Below are 21712 nucleotides of genomic sequence, written 5' to 3'. Positions count from 1 at the left end.
GCCTGTGGGGTGTATCCTTTGGTTATTTGATGATGCACGGAGGGGATTTTAATCTTTGCAATGAAATGAAATACGATAGGATGAATGTGAAGCTGAAGTGGGACAGAGGCAAATAATGATGTATGCAAAACCGTGGAACAACAGGGCTCTGAGATACAGAGATTGAGACATGGTTTGAATGGGCAAAAGGGGGAAAATAATGTTAAGATGCTTGACTGTCTTTTGAATCTTGGTTCCCCTGGCATACAGCTATAAAACAGATACTGGAGGGGGAGAGAAAGGAATAGCCAGAAATACCACCATAGAAATCTTTTAAGTCCATCTTCTGCCTATAACTAATTGGAATACCTAAAATGGCAATACAACATGCCCAGCAAAGGAGGCTTCCAGCGGAGCCTCTGCATTACACAAGACCATAGGTGGAATCCTGAACCCCATCCAGAATCTTCTGAGAGGAAATTTCCACTTGAAAGGACAAGCAGACCAACCTGGAGTGACCAGAACAGAAGACACTTCCTGAAAGAAAGACTCACAGGAAAAATACAAAACAATATAGGCAGGTCGACAGATTACTACAAGAACAAACAAGTGGCTCGCCCAGGAGACATCAAGGCAAGTGGTCGGGTCTCCCTCAGGGCAAACCCCCTTCTAAGACTAAGGTCAGTGGGAATGCATTCTCTGATTGGTGACCATGTTCGTCACTGACAAGGAAAATTGAGGAAAAACAGCAATGAAGCTGCAAGTTAAGCCCTACAATGCTCAATAGACTCCTGTGAACCCGGAGGGAGACCTGGTTGGCCAGCAGTGTGCCAAGTCCAGGGGACTTTTAGATCCAGAGTCAGCGACGTAGCCACAGAGGACTACAGTGGAGAATGAAGCGTCCAGCTGATAAGAGAGGGCACATGCATAAGTACACCCACACTTGTAGATAATACCCACTTGACCTGGCTTCAATGGCTGGATGATCAGAGCTCAAACAGAAGGAGAAACAAGAGGAAAAAAAGAATAATCTGAAACAATTTGATGAACTTGACATACACCTAAGGAAGCAGTAGCTCAAAAGAGTGAACAAATCTTCACAGCTTCACAGTGAGGATCATTCCCACCTCCGCACATGGAGAGGGCAGGATGGGCAACTTGGACATTGGCTACCCAGAATGGGGGGGGGGGGGGAGGGGGGGGCTACAGAGGCAAGAAGTGACTGGCTTACAAGCTTCTAAGAGGGAACCTAGATCCAGAGGGCATGGAGCAAGGTAGAATTTCCACTGAGTAGTACCCATTCTGCCTAATCAGGGTTGATGATAGGAGATGCAGCTAGGTCTCTTGAAATACAATAGCGAATAATTGTTACCAGGACTGAATGTAAGGGCTAAAAATGTAAAGGTAGATGTTTTCGGGCAAAGGGAGGGGAGTGATTAACCTTGCAGTCTGGGAGCAGAGATCCCTGGGACCATCAAAGGAGAAGAGCGGAGAACGGAACCCTACTCAGAGAAGCAGTGATGCCAGGGATGGAGGCAGAGACGATGACGTGGGGAGATGGAGTGGCTGGAGACTTTGGACCCAGATAGGGAGAGGGGCGATATACGGATGACCGGGGGGGGGCAGGCTTGCGAGGTATACCCTTTGGTTGATGGATGATGCATGGAAGGGATTGTAACCATGGCAAAGAAATAATATACGACAGGATCAATGTGAAGCTGATGTCCTCCCATGTAAACTATCACATAATTCACAATAAAGCATTTAAAAAAAAAAAGCACTGCAAAGTCAGTTTAAACAGCACGGTTGGCAGTTCAAATGGCTTTGTAGTCTGGCGCATTAACCCACGGTGCCACACCATGATTTCTGAAAACCCTTTACAAGGTCACTATAGTCCAGAAAGACACAATGGCACTTCACAACAACAATAATTTACTATGTATGCACAATATAAATAAATGTTTGTTGTTGTTTTTAAGTACCGAGAAGTCGGTTCCGACTCATAGTGACCCTGCACAGGGTTTCTGAGGCTGTAAATCTTTACGGGAGCAGAAAGCCTCATCTTTCTCCTGTGAAACTGCTGGTAGTTTCAGACTGCTGACTTTGAGGTTGGCAACCCGACTCGTAACCACTACGCTACCAGAGCTCCTTAGAAATAAATGTAGGTGTGTGCAAAAAAAAAAAAAAATAGGAAACTATTTTAACAGATTAAATTAAATCAACTAAAATTTAAAATATTGATTTCCACAGCTGAAAGAGGCGTAGGAAAAGAGGTATTCTCATCACTGTAACTTGAAGTGGAAACCAGCATAGCCTGTTGTCAATTGGACAGGAGCTAGCCAGATGCTTATACTCTGCACTCACTGGTCTCTAGCCTAGAAAAATGTTTCCAGAAGTACATGAGAATCATGAACCAGGGCGCTCATGGAGCATGGTTTACAATACCGACAAACCAACACAAACTCTACCCAACTGGAGAGTAAAACGCACTTTCATGCTCTGCACAGTGAAAACAAGGCAGTCATTCTCTGTGTACCAAGAGCAGACAGTTTTGTAACCGAAAGATAGTTTCAAAATAGTCCATATTCTGCTATTTCATTTTTTTCTACAACAAATAAAAAATTCACTGGTATAGAAAGAAAAACTAGGAAAAAAGCATGCCAAGCAATAATGCACGGGATGAACCATAAGGTCAGAGGTTCAAACTCAACAGCTGATCCTCGGAACCCTATACAGGTTTGCTATGAGTCGTAATTGACTCGATGGCACTTAACAACAACAGTCATCTCTAGAGAGGCACATTGTAGAGCAATGGTCAAGTACATGGCGTCTCACCGAAAGGTCATTGGTTTGAATCCACCAGCCACTAGAAGAAAGAAAAATAAGGAAGTGGGTTTGTTTATCATCTCTGAGAGTGGTGTTACGGAAAATTTTCACTTTCTAAATTATATATTTCTTCAGTGTTTACAGTATCTAAAGAACAATCTCTTATGTGATGAATAAAAAAAGAATTAAAAAATTTTTTAAACTTCCACCCCTCTGCAAAAAGGCAGCAGTCATGGTTCCAATGAATGGCAGCACAACCTCAGACAGATAGATGTCTGTCAGAACAGCCAATAAAGATGTGTGAAAACAGGAATGGTCTGGGAAGTGTCCTCTGCCTGTAGTAGCCAGTCACCAGCTCCTGGAAGGCACAATGTGGAGTGACTGGGTCAGCGCCAGGCCTGCAGAGCCCCTGTTCCCACAGGAAGACTTGGCTGTTGAGGGATGTTGAAAAAAAGCACACCTAGTACTAGCATCAAACTGTTTTTCATTAACCTCCAATCTTTGGATGGCTTCTCAGATCACCATTTAAAATTAGAAATGATCATAAGGGAAATCCAATAACTAAAGAATTATTATTGATGGAGACCTCCTTAGTGGGAGCTTTCAATACACAACTGTATCTTCCAAAGGCAGCGATGAAAGCCAAGACCTGAGAAGGTACAACAATGCAAAGTTGCTGTTCAAAGAAAGAATGTTAGCCACTAACCCCTAACTACAATCCTTGAATGAGGAAACCAAGAATGGAAGTAAATAAAAGGATTAGATACCAGGCACACACTTAATCATATATACACATTTAATCCTCACAACAATCTAGGGAATGTTACAGAAAAGGAGACATTCAAAGAGGTCCAAGACTTGCTCAGTTACGAAACTACAAACCCCTGAACCTAGAGTTAAATGTAATAAGCCTACAAGTCCAGTGCATTGCCAGCTCCTCCACTTAGTCAGCCCCGAACTTCCCAATATTGGAGCCCATGTCTTCAGTCCTCCCAGGCAGACTGACCTGTGAGCCGGAGGATAGAGCTGGAGAGGTGGGCTCCTCTGACAGGGCTGCTCCTGAGCCCATGGGGCTCAGTGTAGTGATTCGACTTGGCTGGCCACGCAGTGTCAGTGTAATGGTGGTTGGAACCTTCAAGCCTGAGAAAGATATAGAGAAGCTGGGGATTCTGTCATAGTCTCCTTTCTCCCGAAGAATTCCTTTTCTGGAATCTCTCTTCCTTGCAAACCCCGCCCCTACCCCCCTCAAGTCACTCTTGGACTCCTCCCCAACTAGTTCATCTATGTCCTGTCAGTAAGTCTGAAAAGTCATGAGTCATAGCAGACAGCTTGTGGCCTCTCAGCCTCTCTAGAAGATGGGTCCACATAGCTGAATCCCTGAAGGTGAAGGCTTGGACACTGTGGGGTTGGGTTCAACATCACAATTTGCCCATGTAAGATGGGAAGGGTCCAAATCTGGAAGTCCCCACGGTTCTCCTGACACTCACCTGAGGCTTGGTTAGAGATCTGAGCCAGGCCAGGAAGGCTGCTTGCCAATTTGGCAAGGCCCCCATTGGTCAGTAGCTGGTGGATGGCTGTGGGCTTCCCCCCAGGAGTGGCACCCAAGGAGGAGAGAGTGGTGGCCACAGGAATGGTACGGACAATGGTGCTGGTGCCCGTGGTGATGGCACCCAGGCTCTGCATGGGGGTGGACAACTTCACACTGGTGGCCTGTGAGACACACAATGCCAGATGATCAGAAAGTGTCACCCAATAGGAGCGTTCCCATTTGGAGGGCCCACAAAGCACTGTTAAAGGTTAACATGTATTTCATGCCTATCACAGGTATGGTACTCTTTCGGTCAATTTGCATACTTTATTTTAATAATCCTCATAACAACTCTGTGGAGGAGGTGCCATTATTATCTTCATTTTACAGACAAGGAAACAAAGACACAGAGAGGTCAAGAAATTTGCCCATGATTACAAAGTTAAGGGAGTTCCCAATTGTGTAGTCAGAAGGCTGTCCTTAACCCAGTCTTCCAGCTCAAACCAAGTAAGCTGAAGAGGTGCCTCCCCCTCCCCACCCCCTCCACCTGCCTTGCCCCAGGGAATGCAGATGTGCACCTGTGGAGCTGGCCCTGGGGAGGGGTTTGCAGGGAGGCCAGTGGTCTTGCTGCTGATATCCTGCAAGCTGAAGCTGAGGCCTTGGAGAAGGCTGCTGGCTGACGTGGCCCCTAGGAGGAGAATAGCACATGTATTCCCAGAGCAGCCATGCCCATCCACCCTCACCGTCAACTAAAACACCAGCACTCTCCCTTGGGCATCCCCATTGCTCCCAGAAAGATGCCAGGAAGCTCTCCCCAAACCGTGCCAGAAACTGCATTGGATCCCTCCTGCAAGTTCCCAGTCATCTACCCTACGTTTTGGAAACTTTTAGGAGGAGCCAGAGAGCTTGAATAAAGAAAATCTAAAATGTATTCCTTTCTTTCCAGGAGCCAGGAAGGATTAAGTTAAAAGAACTCCAAATATCAAGCTTACCCTTCAACTAACAAACAGTCAAGTAGTCTGTGAGCACAGAGGAAGACTCGCTGGGAGGGGAGTAGTGTCTGCTGGGTTCAGGCCACCAGCTTCCCATGCAGAGAATGAAATGGGGGAAGTGAGAAGACCCGTTGTGGCAGAAAAACACCTTGTTTTGCTAATGGTTGTACACCATCAGATGTGCTTAGAACACCAAAATGAAACACAGAATGCCTCCTGTCCATTATCTGTCCTTACAGGAGAGGATACGGGAGCATCTATTCACTGAAGCTACTAAGAACAAGGAACCCACTACCCCAGAATGAACTCTAGCTTCATGTCAAGCATCTTCAACAAGCCTGAGAACGAGAGAAGTACCCCCAGATTCACTCCAGGGATACTTTCCAAGAACCACTCTCTCTTGGGAGGGGAAAAATGCTAGGCTACAAGATACCTGGAAGGGAGCTGCCTGGAGAGGTGGCCACCAAGCGGCTCTGGAGTGTGTGCAACGCACTGGGCCCAGTGCTGCTGGAGACCACAGGGCTGGCTGAGAGTCCGCCTTCAGAAGAAGCATTTGACCTGGAGACAGAGAAAGGCACTCCATTATCCACAGGGACCACAAGAGAGGGATCCAGAGGAGGGCCCAGGAAGGCTTTCAGAATGGGCACAAGGATTTTGTTTCTTTGATTTCTTCATCACACCTTCCAAGTCCTTCTAAAACTAGGGTACTAGTAATTCAGTGCTTTCATGAGGGGACCCCAAGTTTGATTCCTGGCCAATTCACCACAAGCACAGCCATCAGTTGTTTGTCAATGGAAGCTTGATGTGATCTGATGCTAAAACAGACTAGGAGACAGGACTAGTGATCTACTTCCAAAAAATAATCAATGAAAACCCTCGGGAGTATAATGGTCCACCCCACAGCCAATCTTGATATGGTACAGGACTGGGCAGAGTTTTGTTCCACTGTACATGAGGTCATCATGAGTCAGGGTGAGCTTGACCACAGCTAACAACAGTCCTTCTAAAAATCAGACCTAAAGTAAAGACATCAGGCTTTGGAGCAAGAGCTAGGTGACACTTTGCAATCGTTCAGTAAACATGAACTCTGAGTTGATCCAAATCAAAGACACAGATCCCACTTGTAAAGAAGTCACATTTCTATTAACACAGATCCCAGAATCTAACTTCTCAAAGCAATGAGTGGACCAGAGAAGGGAAAAAGGGAACAGACAGACAGAGAGATAGGAAATACCCACTTGGCTGTGCTGAGAAGCCCTGTGAGCTCCTTGGCCCCTGCTTGCCCCAGAGTCATTGTGATAGGCTTTCCTCCTGACACTGTAAAATAGAAAACCCCAAGACCATTGGTTAGTCCTAATTAGCGAGGTTCTAAAGTCAGGCTAAATGCATAATATGGACAGACAGGAAGATCTGAAAAAAAAAAAAAGAACTTCATTATACAGTACGGAGAGTTGGTTATCTTTCCTTCTGTTTTCTAGAAATTTTATTACCTTTAATAGAAACCAAATAAGAACATAATATATCATGCAGCAAATGACCCTACAGTTTCCTATGCTATCTGCCTTCCTGACTTTCATTCATAGCAGGCTCAATGACCATTTTCTCCCCACCTGCAACCTCCTGCATTCTTTGCTCCAGGCACCTCTCCTGCTTCAGGAGATGCTGAGATGCCCAGTAGGAAGCCACCCAGAGGGCAATGCGGTGTGTCCTGGGAGAGCCCAGTCAGTTTTTGATTAAACAGGACAAGAAGCTCACCTTCTGGAGCAGCTCCCTGGGAAGGAGCACATGGCCCTCCAGCTGTGTCCCCTTGGGAGATAAGGGACACCTTGATCTTCGGTCGCTTGGAGACCTTACTGCCAGGAAGAGGGCTAGAGGGATGGTGCCGCTTCAGCTGGACCCTAAGATCCTCTTTCTCTGCTTCCTCCGTTTGTTCTGATGAAATGGGAACTAAGAGATGGGAGTGAGGTGAGGTCCTCAATCCAAAACAGCCACCAGCCCTGGCAGCAGAGAGCAGCACAGGCACATGCACACATGTAAGCACACTCAAGGAGGAGACTGGCAGTGCTTTCCCACCTGCGGTGGGACCCTACCGTACCCCTTAAAGAAGAGCTCCTTCTCAGTCCCTCACCCCTGCCCTGGAGTCAGATCTAAGTGGGGCCTGAGTTGATGGGCAACAGAAAGAAAGAGGCACCTTGGACCTGGGGATTTACAAATAGCGATTCCAAGAAGAAGAAAAAACCCTGAGAATTTTTGTTTCAAGCCTCTTAACGTACCAAGCAACTGAGGGCAGCAAATATTCTACAAAGAACCAGTAGAGGGAGCAGGTCATCCAGTTCTTTCCAAGAGAGATTTCACCAGATCTCAGAATCCTACTGTGCCCTGAAAGCCCAAGGCTGAGGGGCTTGCTTGCCAAGTGGAGACAGTGGACTTAGGGCTGGCTTTGAGTGGCTACTAAGGTACAGGGCATCTCAGTCCAAACCACCTCTCAGCTCCTACCCAGAGATAAGAGCAGCCTGCTACAATCATTTGTTAGTGCAGAGAAAGACCCTCTCAGTTCACACATAGGCTCCCTCATCCACTGAATCAAACACTCAGTCTATACTCAGCCAAGCATCCTGGACTCTTAAATTATCCCTCAGGTGCCATCAGACGCCTCCACTTGAAATCCAGAAGCCCACCCAGACCCACTTCTTAACATAAACAAGAAGGGGAGGCAGCATTCAAATAAGGGTGAAGGCATGGGACCACAGGGAGTGAGCGCAGATCACCTGGCACAGCCAGCTGGAAGGACCGCACAGTTGGAGTGCAAATGTACGGGCTTAACTCAAAATAGGAAGGAGGGTGGAAGGAAAGGAGTTCAAGATTTTATGCTGGTAAATGATTGGTGTTTGCTTTCAGTAGCTAAGATGGAACAAGAAAAAGAGAGGCAGAGAGAAACCCATACAAGGAAACTCAGGTTCACAGGCAGTGGACTGCAGGCACCCAGAAAACAAACAGCCAAAACCCACAGCGAAAAAATAAAAATAAGAGACAAAAATAGGATGAGTGAAACTATGAGGGGCAAACACAAAGAATGGGGAAAAGTAGAGACTACAAAGCAAGCATAAAAAAAATCAACAAAAGAATCAGAAGACAGAAAAAGGCAGAAAGAAATAAGAGGAAACTAAAACAGACACAGATGAGAGGAGGGATGACCTAAGAGGGAGAGGGAGCAAAGTAGAGGTGAGCAGGTGAGAAAGAGAGTAATACTCACCAAAGAGACAGGAGGAGGTGCCGGGAGGAAGAGCTTTCCTCGCCAGCATGTTTTGTTTCAGAAAAGCAGCAAACTGCGCTGGAATGAATCAGAAAGAATTACAGAATCACAGCCAGCCAAAGAAAGGGGAGAGAGAGGGAGTAAGGAAAATATGAAAAAGTTTAGCAGTGATCACAAATAGGGGCTGTTTTTGGATGGATTTGAAACTGACTCTGCTACTTTACAGTTCTGCAGAATCATTTACTAACTGAAAACAACATGTACTGATGGTCTTGGTGAAGACTCAAGGAGCTAAAGCAATTCATATGCCAAAAGGGCATGGCATACAGTAAGGGCTCCAAAAAAAACATATCCATGCCCGTTAAGTTGATTCTGACTCACAGTGACCCTATAGGACAGAGTACAACTGCTTCCTAAGATTTCTGAGGCTGTAAATCTTTACAGAAGTAAACTACCTCATCTCTCCGTAAGTGTGAGCTAGTGTCGCTCCCCACCTTGCCCATCAACTTTGCCAAAGGGTTTCATGGCTGACCCTAAGCCTGTTTTGATCCTCAGATTCTTGACAGTTCATATCTTCCAGAACACAACAAACTCCTCATTCACGTGCTCTCTTCATTAAATGCCTGAGAGGAACAACATCCACCCAGAACTTGTTTCTGGCTAGCCTGGAGAAGATGCAGGTCAGAGCATCCACATGGACACTAGGGGCTTGGTCTCTTTTTCACCTTTAGCCATCCACTCACACTTCCATCTCTTGTGAGCACTACTCTTAGGGGTCATCTCATAATAAGCCTGGTTTTAGGTTCTGACCCCCTGGCTTCACTAGAAGAAACCAAGGAGAAGCGCACAGATCATCTTCCTATCACCCCTGGCCTCTCTGCTCAACAGCCAGCCTGCCCACTCTCCAGAGAACCTCAAAATGGGGCATTCTCCTGGATACATCATCAGAAACCATGTCCAAGAGGTCTCAGCTCAGAGCCTGCCCAGCTGGATTAGTAAGGCAGGCAGGGGCTAGAGTCCTGTCTGCTTCCTAGCCTCTCCCTACCCACTGAGTTCCACCCTGTCCTATAGCTTATGTAGCACAGGCTGCTCTCAAAACCCGAATTTCATACATACGAATATGAGTAATTTTCAAGCTAATTAAACCTACCTGCAGACAACCCTGATATACTCTGCTAAAGTTCCCAGTGTGGAAATCTTAATTCTCCAAGGATAAAACAAAGGAAGGGCATGATGCCAGCTGAGTTGCCCGAGAATCTGGTGAACGACGTCAATCTCCCTGCATACAATCCTGAAAGCCCCTGTACTACAGGAGTGGTGGGGCAAGGCCTAGAACAAACTACCCAACTGGTAGTTACAAAAAAATGTCTAAGACCAATATACAGTTAGTCAGTGAACAAAACCTAACTTCCCTAGAACACCAAGCCAAAGCTACAACTAGTGGGCCTACAAAGCCCCACTAATGCACAGCCCCTCTGTTGGCTTGTTACCCCAGAAAACAGCCCTTGGTATTCACTTCACCCTCATTTTGCCTGGACAGAAATGTTAGAAAAGATGCTTCTCACATTCCTTTAGAAAAAGCTACAGATATTAGTATTTTCCAGCTGCCGCACGACATAAACTGCAGCAAACAGAACCTGAGAGAACACAGGACAGATGCCTACCTTGGGCTTGTTTGTGGGTCAGCACAGCTTCTGTCCGCTGCACATGTCTCTTCAGCAGCTGAGAGCTCCCAATCTGACTGGCCTTCTGAGCAGAAGTTACTGTGGTCACTTTGGTCTTGGGACTGGAGGTAGGGCTGCTGGACACACTGGAGAGATCCTGAGTAGGGCAAGAAGGACAAGAGAATGTTGTTGGGATTTGACCATCAGCCAGCAAGTCCCCCTGCAATTCCTTGGCCAGGACTTCTCCTCACTGGAACTCACAAACTTACAGTATGTACAAGGTAGACAAACAAACCAGGAAAAGAAGATACCAACTACTAAGTCCTGATTCTCCCAGCAAAAATGCTCCCTCCCTCTCAGCATGCATTACCTCTGAGCCTGAGGGTGAGGCGGGCAGCTTGGCAGCTGGGGAGGCAGGTCGACTGCCCCGCTCAGGGACTTCAAAGGCCAGGTCTCTGCGGGATATGTCACGGGGTTTCTTTTTCTTTTCGGCATCCTGATCCCGAGGTTCAGAGCCCATGTGCCCTTCAGCACGAGTAAGCACTCCAGTCAAAAAGTCCACAATTTCATCCTAGTGTAAAGCAGAGCCAAACACCTATTAGTCCTAGTCTGAAAAATAAGAACTTCCCCAAATACTATCAAAGTAAAATTAACTTCACCCTGGCTTTATGCAAGTCCCTCTGCACTCAGTCTTTAAAGGAGCTCTGGTAGGTGCCTGTGGTACTAGGGCCTATCTGTGAGGGGTACCCAACTCAGATGGTCACACTCTGCCCCTCCCTCCACTAAGCCCCTTCTTCTCGATGCTCCCCTCCCCGCTTAAGCTCGTTACTTGCCTTCTCGTTTCCCTTTTCTTTGCTCTGGTTTAGGTCTACCAGTAGCCCCAGTGGGTACCACTTGACCCTTCAGGGCCAACAGCTGCTATCAATAAGTCCAAAACTAAAAGGTTATGAGAAACACACATACAGCAACTGTTTACCTGAATACATCTGTCCACCATGCTCTGAGTCAATCCTTCTGATTTCTTCTTTGCTTTGCTTATTCTACAAGATGAAAAGAAAGGAGTGTTGACTTTTTGACTACTTTTTGGAATCACATGGAAAAAATGAGTTTTCCATCTAGATCCAGGAAGGAGTACTCTATTAGCCCTTAAGCAGGTAACTTAATCTTTATGAACCCACTGCCACATCTATAGGATGCAAATCCTAGTACCTCCTTTAGGGAGTTGCAGATTCAACAAAATAGCCTGTGTAAATAACCACACACAGTGCCTAGGACTATAAATTCCAAATTTCCTACAGTAACAAAAAACTCCTCTAGTCATATTCATCTGAGGTCCCCAACACAGGCCCAAACCCTGAGATTACTGAGAGCTGATGTTATCAAGAAAGGAACAAACCTACTCACAAGTTAGTTCTACAAAGTTAAGACAGAACTATCCAGGCCAGCTGTATTCCCCTTTTTGAAAATTACCCTTAAAATCTCAGGCTTCTGAGGAGAGAGGAAGAGAGTACCCAGTGACAGGCTGAAGAACAACATGAGCCTCTAAATTCTGAGGTTCTAATTTGCTAGTTGTTGGCCTCTGACTTGGTGGACTACCTTCATTTTATAGGTGAGGGCAGTGAATCCCAGAACTAAAGCATTTACCCACAATTCTTAGCAAAGAGGTCAAGACTAAATTCAGGTCACCCAATTCTCAGCCCAATGTTCTTGGCATCATGCAAACCATGCTTTACAAGCAGCCTCACAATGTAACTCTCAGCAACAGCATTCCCTACTCCTTACACCGACTCAAAACACTCCAATCTATTCTCATGTAGGTAAGAATGCCTGAGTTACTTAAAAAACTCAGCATATTTAAAGGATTAGGCACTAAATCCTCACAGAGCTGACAGATTGTTAAAGGCCAAAAGAGCTTGTCCAAAACACTTCTGAGATAGAAACTGGCAAGGTAGCTGGGAGCTTTAAGTGCTCTAGTTAAAACATACAACTGAAATGCATCTCTAAGATAGAGCATTTTTATTTTAACAGAGGCCCAAATAAAGAACACAATCTCTTTTGCAGTCCATTACTTAAAAATACCACTAAAAGCCCTACAAGCAGTTCACCATGTAAACAAGTGTAACCGTCTCACTTCACTCAAGAGACACCTTTCTTAAAAGCTTCTCTAACATTCACACAATAAAACACTTTACTCAGCTAATGAGAGACAGGCAGTCTTGGTACATGCTACAATATGAATGGTGCTGGAAGACACTGTTACACTGAGTGAAATACCAGTCAGTCACAAAAGGGCAAATATTGTATGGCCTCACATAAAAAAGCAAGAACAGGTGAATGTATATAAGCCGAAGTTTACAGAGGTAACCACTAATCAGATTACTGTAAATATAGAAAGAAATGGAATCATAAAAATAAAAAAAAAAAAAGCTTATTAGTAGCTATCAGGCGCGCGCGCGTGTGTGTGTGTGTGTGTGTGTGTGTGTGTGTGTGTGTGTGACAATTGCTTATGGAAGAGTTTTGGTTTATGGTGATAGAAAAATTACATTAAGTGATACAGACAATTAATGATTGTTGTCATAAGCTGTACACCTATATAAAGTTGAACTGACAAAAACTGTGTGATAGATACATTTACAACAAAAACAAACATACAAAGAGCAACTATAGAGGCTGCTTACGTACAACCAAACATCTCATGGGATTTTGTTCCTTGTTCAGACTCAAGATTTGGGACCAGTTAATTCATGGGGCATTTAGATAAATGGCCTAATATCTGTGTAATGATTCTGTTCTATCCCCGAGTTTGCTGAGTAGTACCTAAGGTCTTAATGGACTCCTGGTGTGGTGCTATAGGATCAGCACTGTACTGCAACCACAAGGTCTGCAGTTCAAACCCACTAGCTGCTCCATGGAAACCCTATACAGGGTCTCTATGAATTGAAATCATTAATAACAAAGTCTTAAAAGCTTGCAATTTGTTATGCAATACAACAATTGGTTTTCACTCACCTGGAACAGAAGAAAATGGAGAGTCAGGAATAATAAGAAATTGAATATGTGGCTAATGGCCTCCATGAGACCAAAAGAACTGGATGGTGCCTGGCTACCATTACTGAATGATTTGAGCAAAGATTCTATAGAATCTTTCTCAAAAGGGGGGAAAACGTAAAATGGAATTTAAAATTCTAATAAAATTCAGATTTTCTGGAGCCGCTGAGGAAAAACCACTGAAATTATTGTCCTGAGATAATCTTTAAATCTTAAACCAAGAATATTCCCTGAAATCTTCCCATAACCATAAAAGTTTAGCTTAATTAGTAAAGATGTCTGCCCTGAACATAAGGGATCAAAGTGAGAATAGCAAGTTAGAATATTAGATAGCAACCTTAGGAGGAGGGAGTTTATGTTAATGAGGCAGGAACAACTCAGAAAAGGAGGTTGAAAATAGTTGCACAACATAAAAATATAATCAATTACATGGAATGGTACACGTAGAAACTGTTGAATCCGTGTTGGGTTCTGCTGTATAGATTCTCAACAACAAACGTTATTTTAAAGTAATAACCAAAAAAAAAGCTACCTTCCAACTTTTGGCTGTGTTTTTTACTCTAAGAGCTACAAAATCATGTTACTATAAATCGAACCTCTGTTCACATCCATATTACTCCAGGTAAACTATGAGTTATCATTGTTGTTAAGTGCCATCAAGTCACTTCTGACTCATAGTGGCCTGTATAGGGTTTCTGAGAAACTATGATGAGGAAGAGGATATTTACAGTCTCAAAATATTTTTTCCCACAAGCTAATTAGTATCTATGGAGTCCTGGTGTGGCCCTGTGGATTAATGCGCTAGACTGCAAAGTCAGTTTGAACTGCAAGGTTGGTGGTTCAAGCTCACCAGTTGCTCCTTGGAAACCCTCTAGAGGGTCGCTAGGGGTCGGAACTGACTCGACGGCACTTAACAACAGCAACAATCAGTATCTACAGGTGGAAAAATAGTACCATTACAGTGGAGAAATACGGGAGATGGTAATTAACCAAGTGATCAAGGTTAATATCCCCAGTGGTAAGACACAGCAACATCATACACATCCTGATGTGATACGCTAAGAAGAACATCACCTCTATAGCATTCTTGCCAAAACTACACATGCTAACAAAATGTAAGTAAACAGAAATTGAGGAACTAGACTATGAAATAATTAAGGCCCAACCAAAAGAAGTCCAGGTCCAGAGGGCTTCGCTGGGGAGTTCTACCAAACATTCAGGGAAATGCTGTCACCAATTCTACTCAAATTATTCCAGATGATAAGAGGAGGATGGAAAACTTCCTAATACATTTTATGAAGCAAGCATAACCCTCATACCAAAACAAGGAAGCATGTCACTAAGAAGGAAAATTATAGCTCAATATCACTCAAGTACATAGTTGCAAAAATTCTCAACAAAATCCTAGAAAACAGAATCCAGCAGCACATCAAAAAGATAATACAGGATGATAAAGTGGGATTCATGTCAAGGATGCAAGGATGGTTCAACATTAGAAAAATGATTAACGTAATCCACCATATAAATAAGAAAAAAGAAAAGAACCACATGATCATATCGATTGATGCAAAAAAGCATTTGACAAAATCCAATATCCATTCCTGATAAAAACATTCAACAAAGTGGGAAGGGAAATTCCGCAACATAATTAAGAGCATATATACAAAACCAACAGCCTACATTACTCTCAATGGAGAGAAATGGAAAGCCCTCCCTCTGCAAACAGGAAGCAGAGAAGGATGCCCTTTGTCACCACTCCTATTCAATATTGTGCTGGAAGTCTTACCAAGAGCTATACGGCAAGATAGGGAAATTAAAGGCATCCAAATTGGCAAAGAGGAAGTAAAACTCTCCTTATTTGCAGATGATATGATCCTACACATTGAAAACCCCAAAGACTAAGTAAAAACGCTACTAGCCCTCATTGGAAGATTCAGCAAACTGGCAGGATATAAGATCAACATACAAAAATCAGTTGTATTCCTCTATACCAAAAACAACAGCACTGAAAAAGACATTAGGAAAGCAATACCATTTACAATAGACGCCCAAAGGATGAAATATCTAGGCATAAATGTAACCAGAGAAACAAAGGACTTATACAAAGATATTTACAAAACACTACTACAAGAAACAAAAAGAGACCTAAAAAAATGGAGGAATGTACCATGCTCCTGGATAGGAAGACTTAACATTGTGAAAATGTCAATACTGTCCAAAGCAATTTACACATATAATGCAATCCCAATCCAGATTCCAATGACTTCTTCAAAGAGATGGGAAAAACAAATACAAACTTTATATGGAAAGGAAAGAGACCTAGGATTATCAAAGCACTGCTTAAGAAGAACAAGTTTGGAAACCTCGCACTCCCCAACTTCAAAATTTATCACGCGGCTACAGTGGTCAAAACTGCTTGGTACTGGTACAATGAAAGATACATTGATCAATGGAACAGAATCGAGAATCCAGAAATTAACGCATCCACATACAGCCAATTGATTTTTGACAGAGTACCTAAATATATCGCATGGGTAGTCTCTTCAACAGATGGTGCTGGCAGAACTGGAAAGCAATATACAAATGATTAAAACAATACCTTCACCTCACGCCTTATACAAAAACCAATTTAGCATGGATTAAAGACTTAAATGTGAACCCCAGAATTATGAAGACCATTAATGGGGCCATTAATAGGGACAAATGTGAGGACACTAATTCAGGGTATACACAGACTACATAACATTTTGAAAACTGCACAAACAAAAGTAGTCAAAATAGATGAGTGGGACATACTGAAAATTAAAAACTTATGTGCATCAAAAGATTTCACCAGAGGGAACCCACAGAATGGGAAAAAAATCTTTTGCAATGACACATCAGACAAGGGACTCATTTCTAAAATATATAAGAAACTGCAACACCTCTACAAGAAAAAGACAAATAACCCAATTAAAAAATGGGCACAGGACATGCACAGACATTTCACCAAGGAGGAGATCCAGGTAGCCAACAAACATGTGAAGAAATGTTCACGATCACTAGCCATTAGAGCGATGCAAATCAAAACAACAATGAGCTATCATCTCACACCAGCAATAACAGCAAAGATCAAAAAAGTAGAGGACAATAAATGCTGGTGAGGATATGGAGAGACTGGGACGCTCCTGCATTGCTGGTAGGATTGCAAAATGGTCCACTTTCTCTGGAAAACAATATGGCGCTTCTTCAGAAGACTGGAAATAGAAATACCTTACGATCCAGCAATTCCTCTACTTGGTATTTACCCACAAGAAATATAAGCCATAACACAAGTAGATATATGCACACCAATGTTCATAGCAGCGCTATTTACAATAGCAAAAAGATGGACACAGCCTAAGGGTCCATCAACTGAAGAATGGATAAACAAACTATGGTACATACACACAATGGAATATTATGCTACCTTGAAGAATAACAAGGAAGCTGCAAGCCACCACATAACATGGATGAACCTTGAGGACATAATATGTTGAGTGAAATCAGTCAGTCACAAAAGAAGAAATACTGCATAAGACTACTGCTGTAAAAGACTAAGAAAAAGAACCCATACTAAAGTGGGGGGGGGCGGGTATTCTTTGCTGGTTACCGGGATATGGGAGGTGGGGTGAGGAGAGGGAGGGCAAGGTGAAACACAGAGTAGGGAATATCCACAGGATAGTTTAGGTGCTAGGAAGGAGGGCAGTGCACAAGAGGGGGGAGGGGAATGGAAGAACAAAGCAGACGGGAATATAATTAGACAGGTTTGCATGGGCTAAGTGGGACAGAGGTAAATAATGATGTAAACACAACCTTGGAATAACAGGACTCTGAAATACAGGGATTGAGACATGGTTGGAATGGGCAAAAGGGGGGAAATAATGTTAAGATGTTTGGCTGTCTATAAATCTTGGTTTCCATGGCTTACCAGGGAAAAAGGAATAGCCAGAAATATCACCATAGAAAGCTTGTAAGTCTGACTTCTGCCGATAACTGATTGGAATACCTAAAATGGGGCTACAACGTGCCCAGTGAAGGAAGCTTCCTGCGGAGCCTCTGCATTTTATAAGACCTTAGGTGGAATCCTGAACCCCACCCAGAATTTTCTGAGGTGGGAAATTTCCACTGGAAAGGACAAGCAGACCAGCCTGGAGCCGCTTGAAGAACAGAAGATACTTCTTGAAAGAAAGACCAACAGGAAAAGTACAAAACAATATAGGCAGTCCAATTGATTACTACAAGAACAAGCACTTGCTTCACCTAGGAGACATCAAGGCAAGTAGTCGGGTCCCCTAAGGGAAAACCCCTTTCCAAGACTAAGACTCAATGGGAATACACATTTTGATTGGTGACCATGTTTGTCACCAATAAGGGGAAATGAAGGAAAAAGAGCAACGAAGCTGTGAGCTAAAAGCCCTACAACAATCAATAGACTCCTGTGAACCTGGGTGGAGACCTGGTCGGCCAGCAGTGTGGCAAGACCTGGGGACTCTTGGGCCAAGAGTCAGTGACATAGCCACAGAGGACCAGAGTGGAGAGTGAAGTGTCCAGCTGATAAGAAGAGAGGGCATATGCATAAGAACACCCACACTTGCAGATAATACCCACTTGACCTGGCTCCAATGACTGGATGATCAGAGCTCAACTAGAAAAAGAAAGAAGAAGGAAAAAAAAGTAATCTGATGCCTATGGATACAGTAGCTCAAAAGAGGGAACAAATCTTTACAGCGAGGATCATTCCCACCCCCTACATACAGAGTAGACAGGGAGGGCAACTTGAACATTGGCTACCCAAAATGGGGGAGGAGGGAGGCCTACAAAGGCAAGAAGTGACTGATTTACAAGCTTTCAAGAGGGAGCCTAGATACAGAGGGTGTGGAGGAAGGTAGAAGGAGGACGGTAGAATCTCCACTGTTAGTATCTAGTCTGTCTAGGCAGGGCTAATGAAAGGAGATGGGAATAGGACTCTTGTGATACAATATTGAATAATTGTTATCAGGACTGATTGTGAGGAATGGAAATGTAAAGGTACACGTTTTGTAGCAAAAGGAGTGGAGTCATTGACTTTGCAGTCTAGGAGCTGAGGTCCCTGGGATCATCAAGCGAGAAGAGGGGAGAGCGGGACCCTATCCAGAGAAGCAGTGACGCCAGAGATGAAGGCAGAGACAATGACTTTGAGAGATGGAGTGGCTGGGGACTTTAGACCCAGAGAGGGAGAGGAGTAGTGTGCTGATGAAGGGCAGGCTTGTAGGTATTCCCTTTGGTTGGTTGATGATGCATGGAGGGGATTGTAACCATGGCAATGAAATGATATACAATAGGATGAATGTAAAGCTAATGTTCTCCCATGTAAACTATCACATAATTCATAATAAAACGTTAAAAAAAAATGTCACCGTCATGAAAGACAAAAAAAGACTAGAGGAACTGTTTCAAATTAGAGGAGACTGAGGAAACATAGGAACTAGATGCAATGTGTGCTCATGGACTGAATTTTAAACCAGAAAAATGATACTAATAAGACAAGTGGCAATATTTGAGTCTGCAGATTTGACCATAGCATTGTATCAATGCTAATTTCCTCATTTTGATAATTATTTTGTAGTTACATTAAGAAGTTGTTCCTGTTGTCAAAGGCTGTGGAGACAGTTCTTAATCACAGCAACCCTGTATAAATAGGGTTTCTGAGGCTGCATATCTTTGCAGCCGCAGAATGCCTTATCTTTCTCCTGATGAGTGGCTGGTGAGCTCAAAATGCCAACCATATGTTTCGCAGTCCAGACCTTATTTTACATATTTGCGATGATAAGGGGCTTCAAAAAGTTCATGGAAAAACGGAAGTTTCCCACAAACCGTTTAAAACCCCTCACATAGCTAAAGAGTATCCAGGAATTTTTAAATAATTTTTTTTAAAAAAAAAGCTTTATAAATGCCTATATTTCACTGAACTAGATTAGTCTACATTCCACCTTATAGACAGCTTGGCCCTCCTCTCTGGCAGCTCTGGGAGAACCTACCCACCTGAGATTATCATCAGCTCCCCCAACCACCACCAAGCTGTTCTCAGCCCGGATCTTCTCTCGGAAGTCTTCCATGGATTCAGGATGACACTGCAAGGAATTCTGACCAATAACAAAGAGGACTGGAGTCTTCATATCCAAAAGAGGATCATCCACATCCTAAAACACACACAAGTTTTAGAATTGGCAATTACATTCACTCAGCACTGACCTGAAACTCCACTCAGGAGTGTCCCTGTGCAAGTGCAGTCTGACTGGACACCAGATTAGATGAGGCCTGTACTCCCTCATGCTCACCTGCCAGTGACCAAGCTATGAGCTTCCCCCATCTTACCCCTCTGGGGCCATCCACGGTAAGCAGAGGAAACCCAAGGCAGACAACTGCAGTGACGTATTCCATCACTGACACCTGTAAAGAATAGAACAGTTTGTCTCAAGGTTAACAGATTTCACTGTAGCTACAGTCTACCCAAAACCCAGGAATGGCCCAAGCCCACCAACCAGTTCCCCTGTCTTAAGCCCCAGGTGCATCAGCCATGGCAGCCAACAGTAAGAACAAGAGAGACAAGGTGCATCATTCCACAAGCTGCCCCAACCCAGAGAACAAGTCCCCTAAGAGAACCCTGGCATAAGGCTGAACCATAGGATGGGAAATTTAATACTTCAGCCCTGTCAAGCCCCCAGACTATGTACAGTGTCTTACTGCTCACTTTTTTTCGACTATTAGTAAATACAGGATTCCTGGTAAGGCGCTGTAAGATCAGCAACAGACTGCGAACCACAAGGTTGGCAGTTCAAACTCACCTTGGAATCCCTATATAGGGTTCACTATGAGTCAGAACTGACTCGACACCACTCAACAACAGCAGCAAATACAATCAAGAGAACATAAATGATGCTAATCTCCCTTACTTGAAGAAAAATCTCTCCTTCAAACTTGAACCACAGCTCCTAATCATCTCAAATTCCTTAGAGCAGTCACTGAGTTCCACCAACCTCAGGGCCAGGAAATAAGGGAGACAGCATACTTACTCGAGCAGCCCCAAATATTATACCTGATTAAAGGAGCTCTGGTAGCACAGTTGTTACGAGTCGGACTGCGAACCTTAAGGTCAGCAGTTCGAAACTACCAGCTGTTCCGCAGGAGAAAGATGAGGCGTTCTGCTCCCGTAAAGATTTATAGCCTTAGAAACCCTGTATAGGGTCACTATGAGTCGGTTCCGACTCCACGGCAAACAACTACCACCACCACCAATGAACAGTGCACTATGAGTCAGAATGGCTCGAAGGCACTTAACAAATGAACAGTATTAAAAATTAAGCAGCACAAGCTTGAAGAATAACAAGGAAGCGGCAAGCCACCACATAACATGGATGAACCTTGAGGACATTATGTTGAGTGAAATTAGCCAGTCACAAAAGGAGAAATACTGCATAGGACCACTACTGTAAAAGACTAAGAAAAAGAACCCATACTAAAGGGGGGTGGAGGGAATTCTTTGTTGATTGTTGGGATGTTGGGGGTGGGTGAGGGGAGGGAGGGGAAGGTGGAGCACAGGGAAGGGATTAGACACAGGATAGTTTGGGTGCTGGGGATATACAAGAAGGGAGAGGGGAATGGAAGAACAAAGCAGATGGGAGAACAATTAGACAGGTCTCAATGGGCTAAGTGGGACAGAAGTAAATAATGATATATGCACAACGTTGGAACTACAGGGCTCTAGGATACAGAGATTGAGACATGGTTGGAATGGGGAAAAGGGGGAATAATGCTAAGATGCTTGGCTGTCTTCTGAATCTTGGTTTTCCTTGCATTATATTATAAAATAGACACAGGAGGGGGAGAGAAAGAATTAGCCAGAAACATTACCATAGAAAGCTTGTAAGTCTGTCTTCTGCCTATAACTGATTGGAATACCTAAAATGGGGCTACAATGTGTCCAGTGAAGGAGGCTTCCTGTGGAGCCTCTGCAATACATAAGACTATAGGTAGAAGCCTGAACCACATCCACATCTCCAGAGATGGGAGATTTCCACCTGAAAGGACGAGCAGCCCAGCCTGCAGCGGCTAGAAGAACAGAAGATACTTCTTGAAAGACAGACCTACAGGAAAAATAGAAAACAATAGAGGCAGACCGAGTATTACTATAAGAACAAACAAGATGCTTGCCCAGGAAACAACAAGGCAAGCGGTAGGGTCCCCTCAGTGCAAACCCCTTCCAAGACTAAGACTCAATGGGAATACACGCTCTGATTGGTGACCACGCTCGTCACCAATAAGGGGAAGAGAGGGAAAAACAGCAACGAAGCGGCGAGCTAAGCTCTACAATGCTCAATAGACCTGTGAACCCAGGTCAAGACATGGTTGGCCAGCAGTGTGG

The 21712-nt window shown here is 44.0% G+C and overlaps 1 protein-coding gene across 1 annotated transcript in view; it reads right to left on the bottom strand.

Moving 5' to 3' along the window:
- Positions 1–3748: 3748 nt before the first annotated feature.
- Positions 3749–21712, bottom strand: part of KANSL3 (KAT8 regulatory NSL complex subunit 3) — a 59895-nt gene continuing 41931 nt past the window's right edge. The window contains exons 10-20 of the mRNA XM_006876624.1: positions 19666–19740; positions 19333–19490; positions 11219–11282; positions 10613–10813; positions 10243–10399; positions 7081–7272; positions 6564–6636; positions 5759–5883; positions 4912–5021; positions 4293–4515; positions 3749–3945 (exon numbers count right to left, since the gene is read on the bottom strand). Coding sequence (XP_006876686.1) covers positions 3749–3945; positions 4293–4515; positions 4912–5021; positions 5759–5883; positions 6564–6636; positions 7081–7272; positions 10243–10399; positions 10613–10813; positions 11219–11282; positions 19333–19490; positions 19666–19740 — 1575 coding nt within the window. The remainder of the gene's footprint in view (positions 3946–4292; positions 4516–4911; positions 5022–5758; positions 5884–6563; positions 6637–7080; positions 7273–10242; positions 10400–10612; positions 10814–11218; positions 11283–19332; positions 19491–19665; positions 19741–21712) is intronic.

The sequence above is a fragment of the Chrysochloris asiatica genome, unplaced genomic scaffold (assembly GCF_000296735.1).
Source record: "Chrysochloris asiatica unplaced genomic scaffold, ChrAsi1.0 scaffold00395, whole genome shotgun sequence".
NCBI lineage: Eukaryota > Metazoa > Chordata > Mammalia > Afrosoricida > Chrysochloridae > Chrysochloris > Chrysochloris asiatica.
The sequence above is the reverse complement of the archived record's forward strand: the minus strand, read 5'-3'. Positions and strand labels throughout refer to the sequence as shown.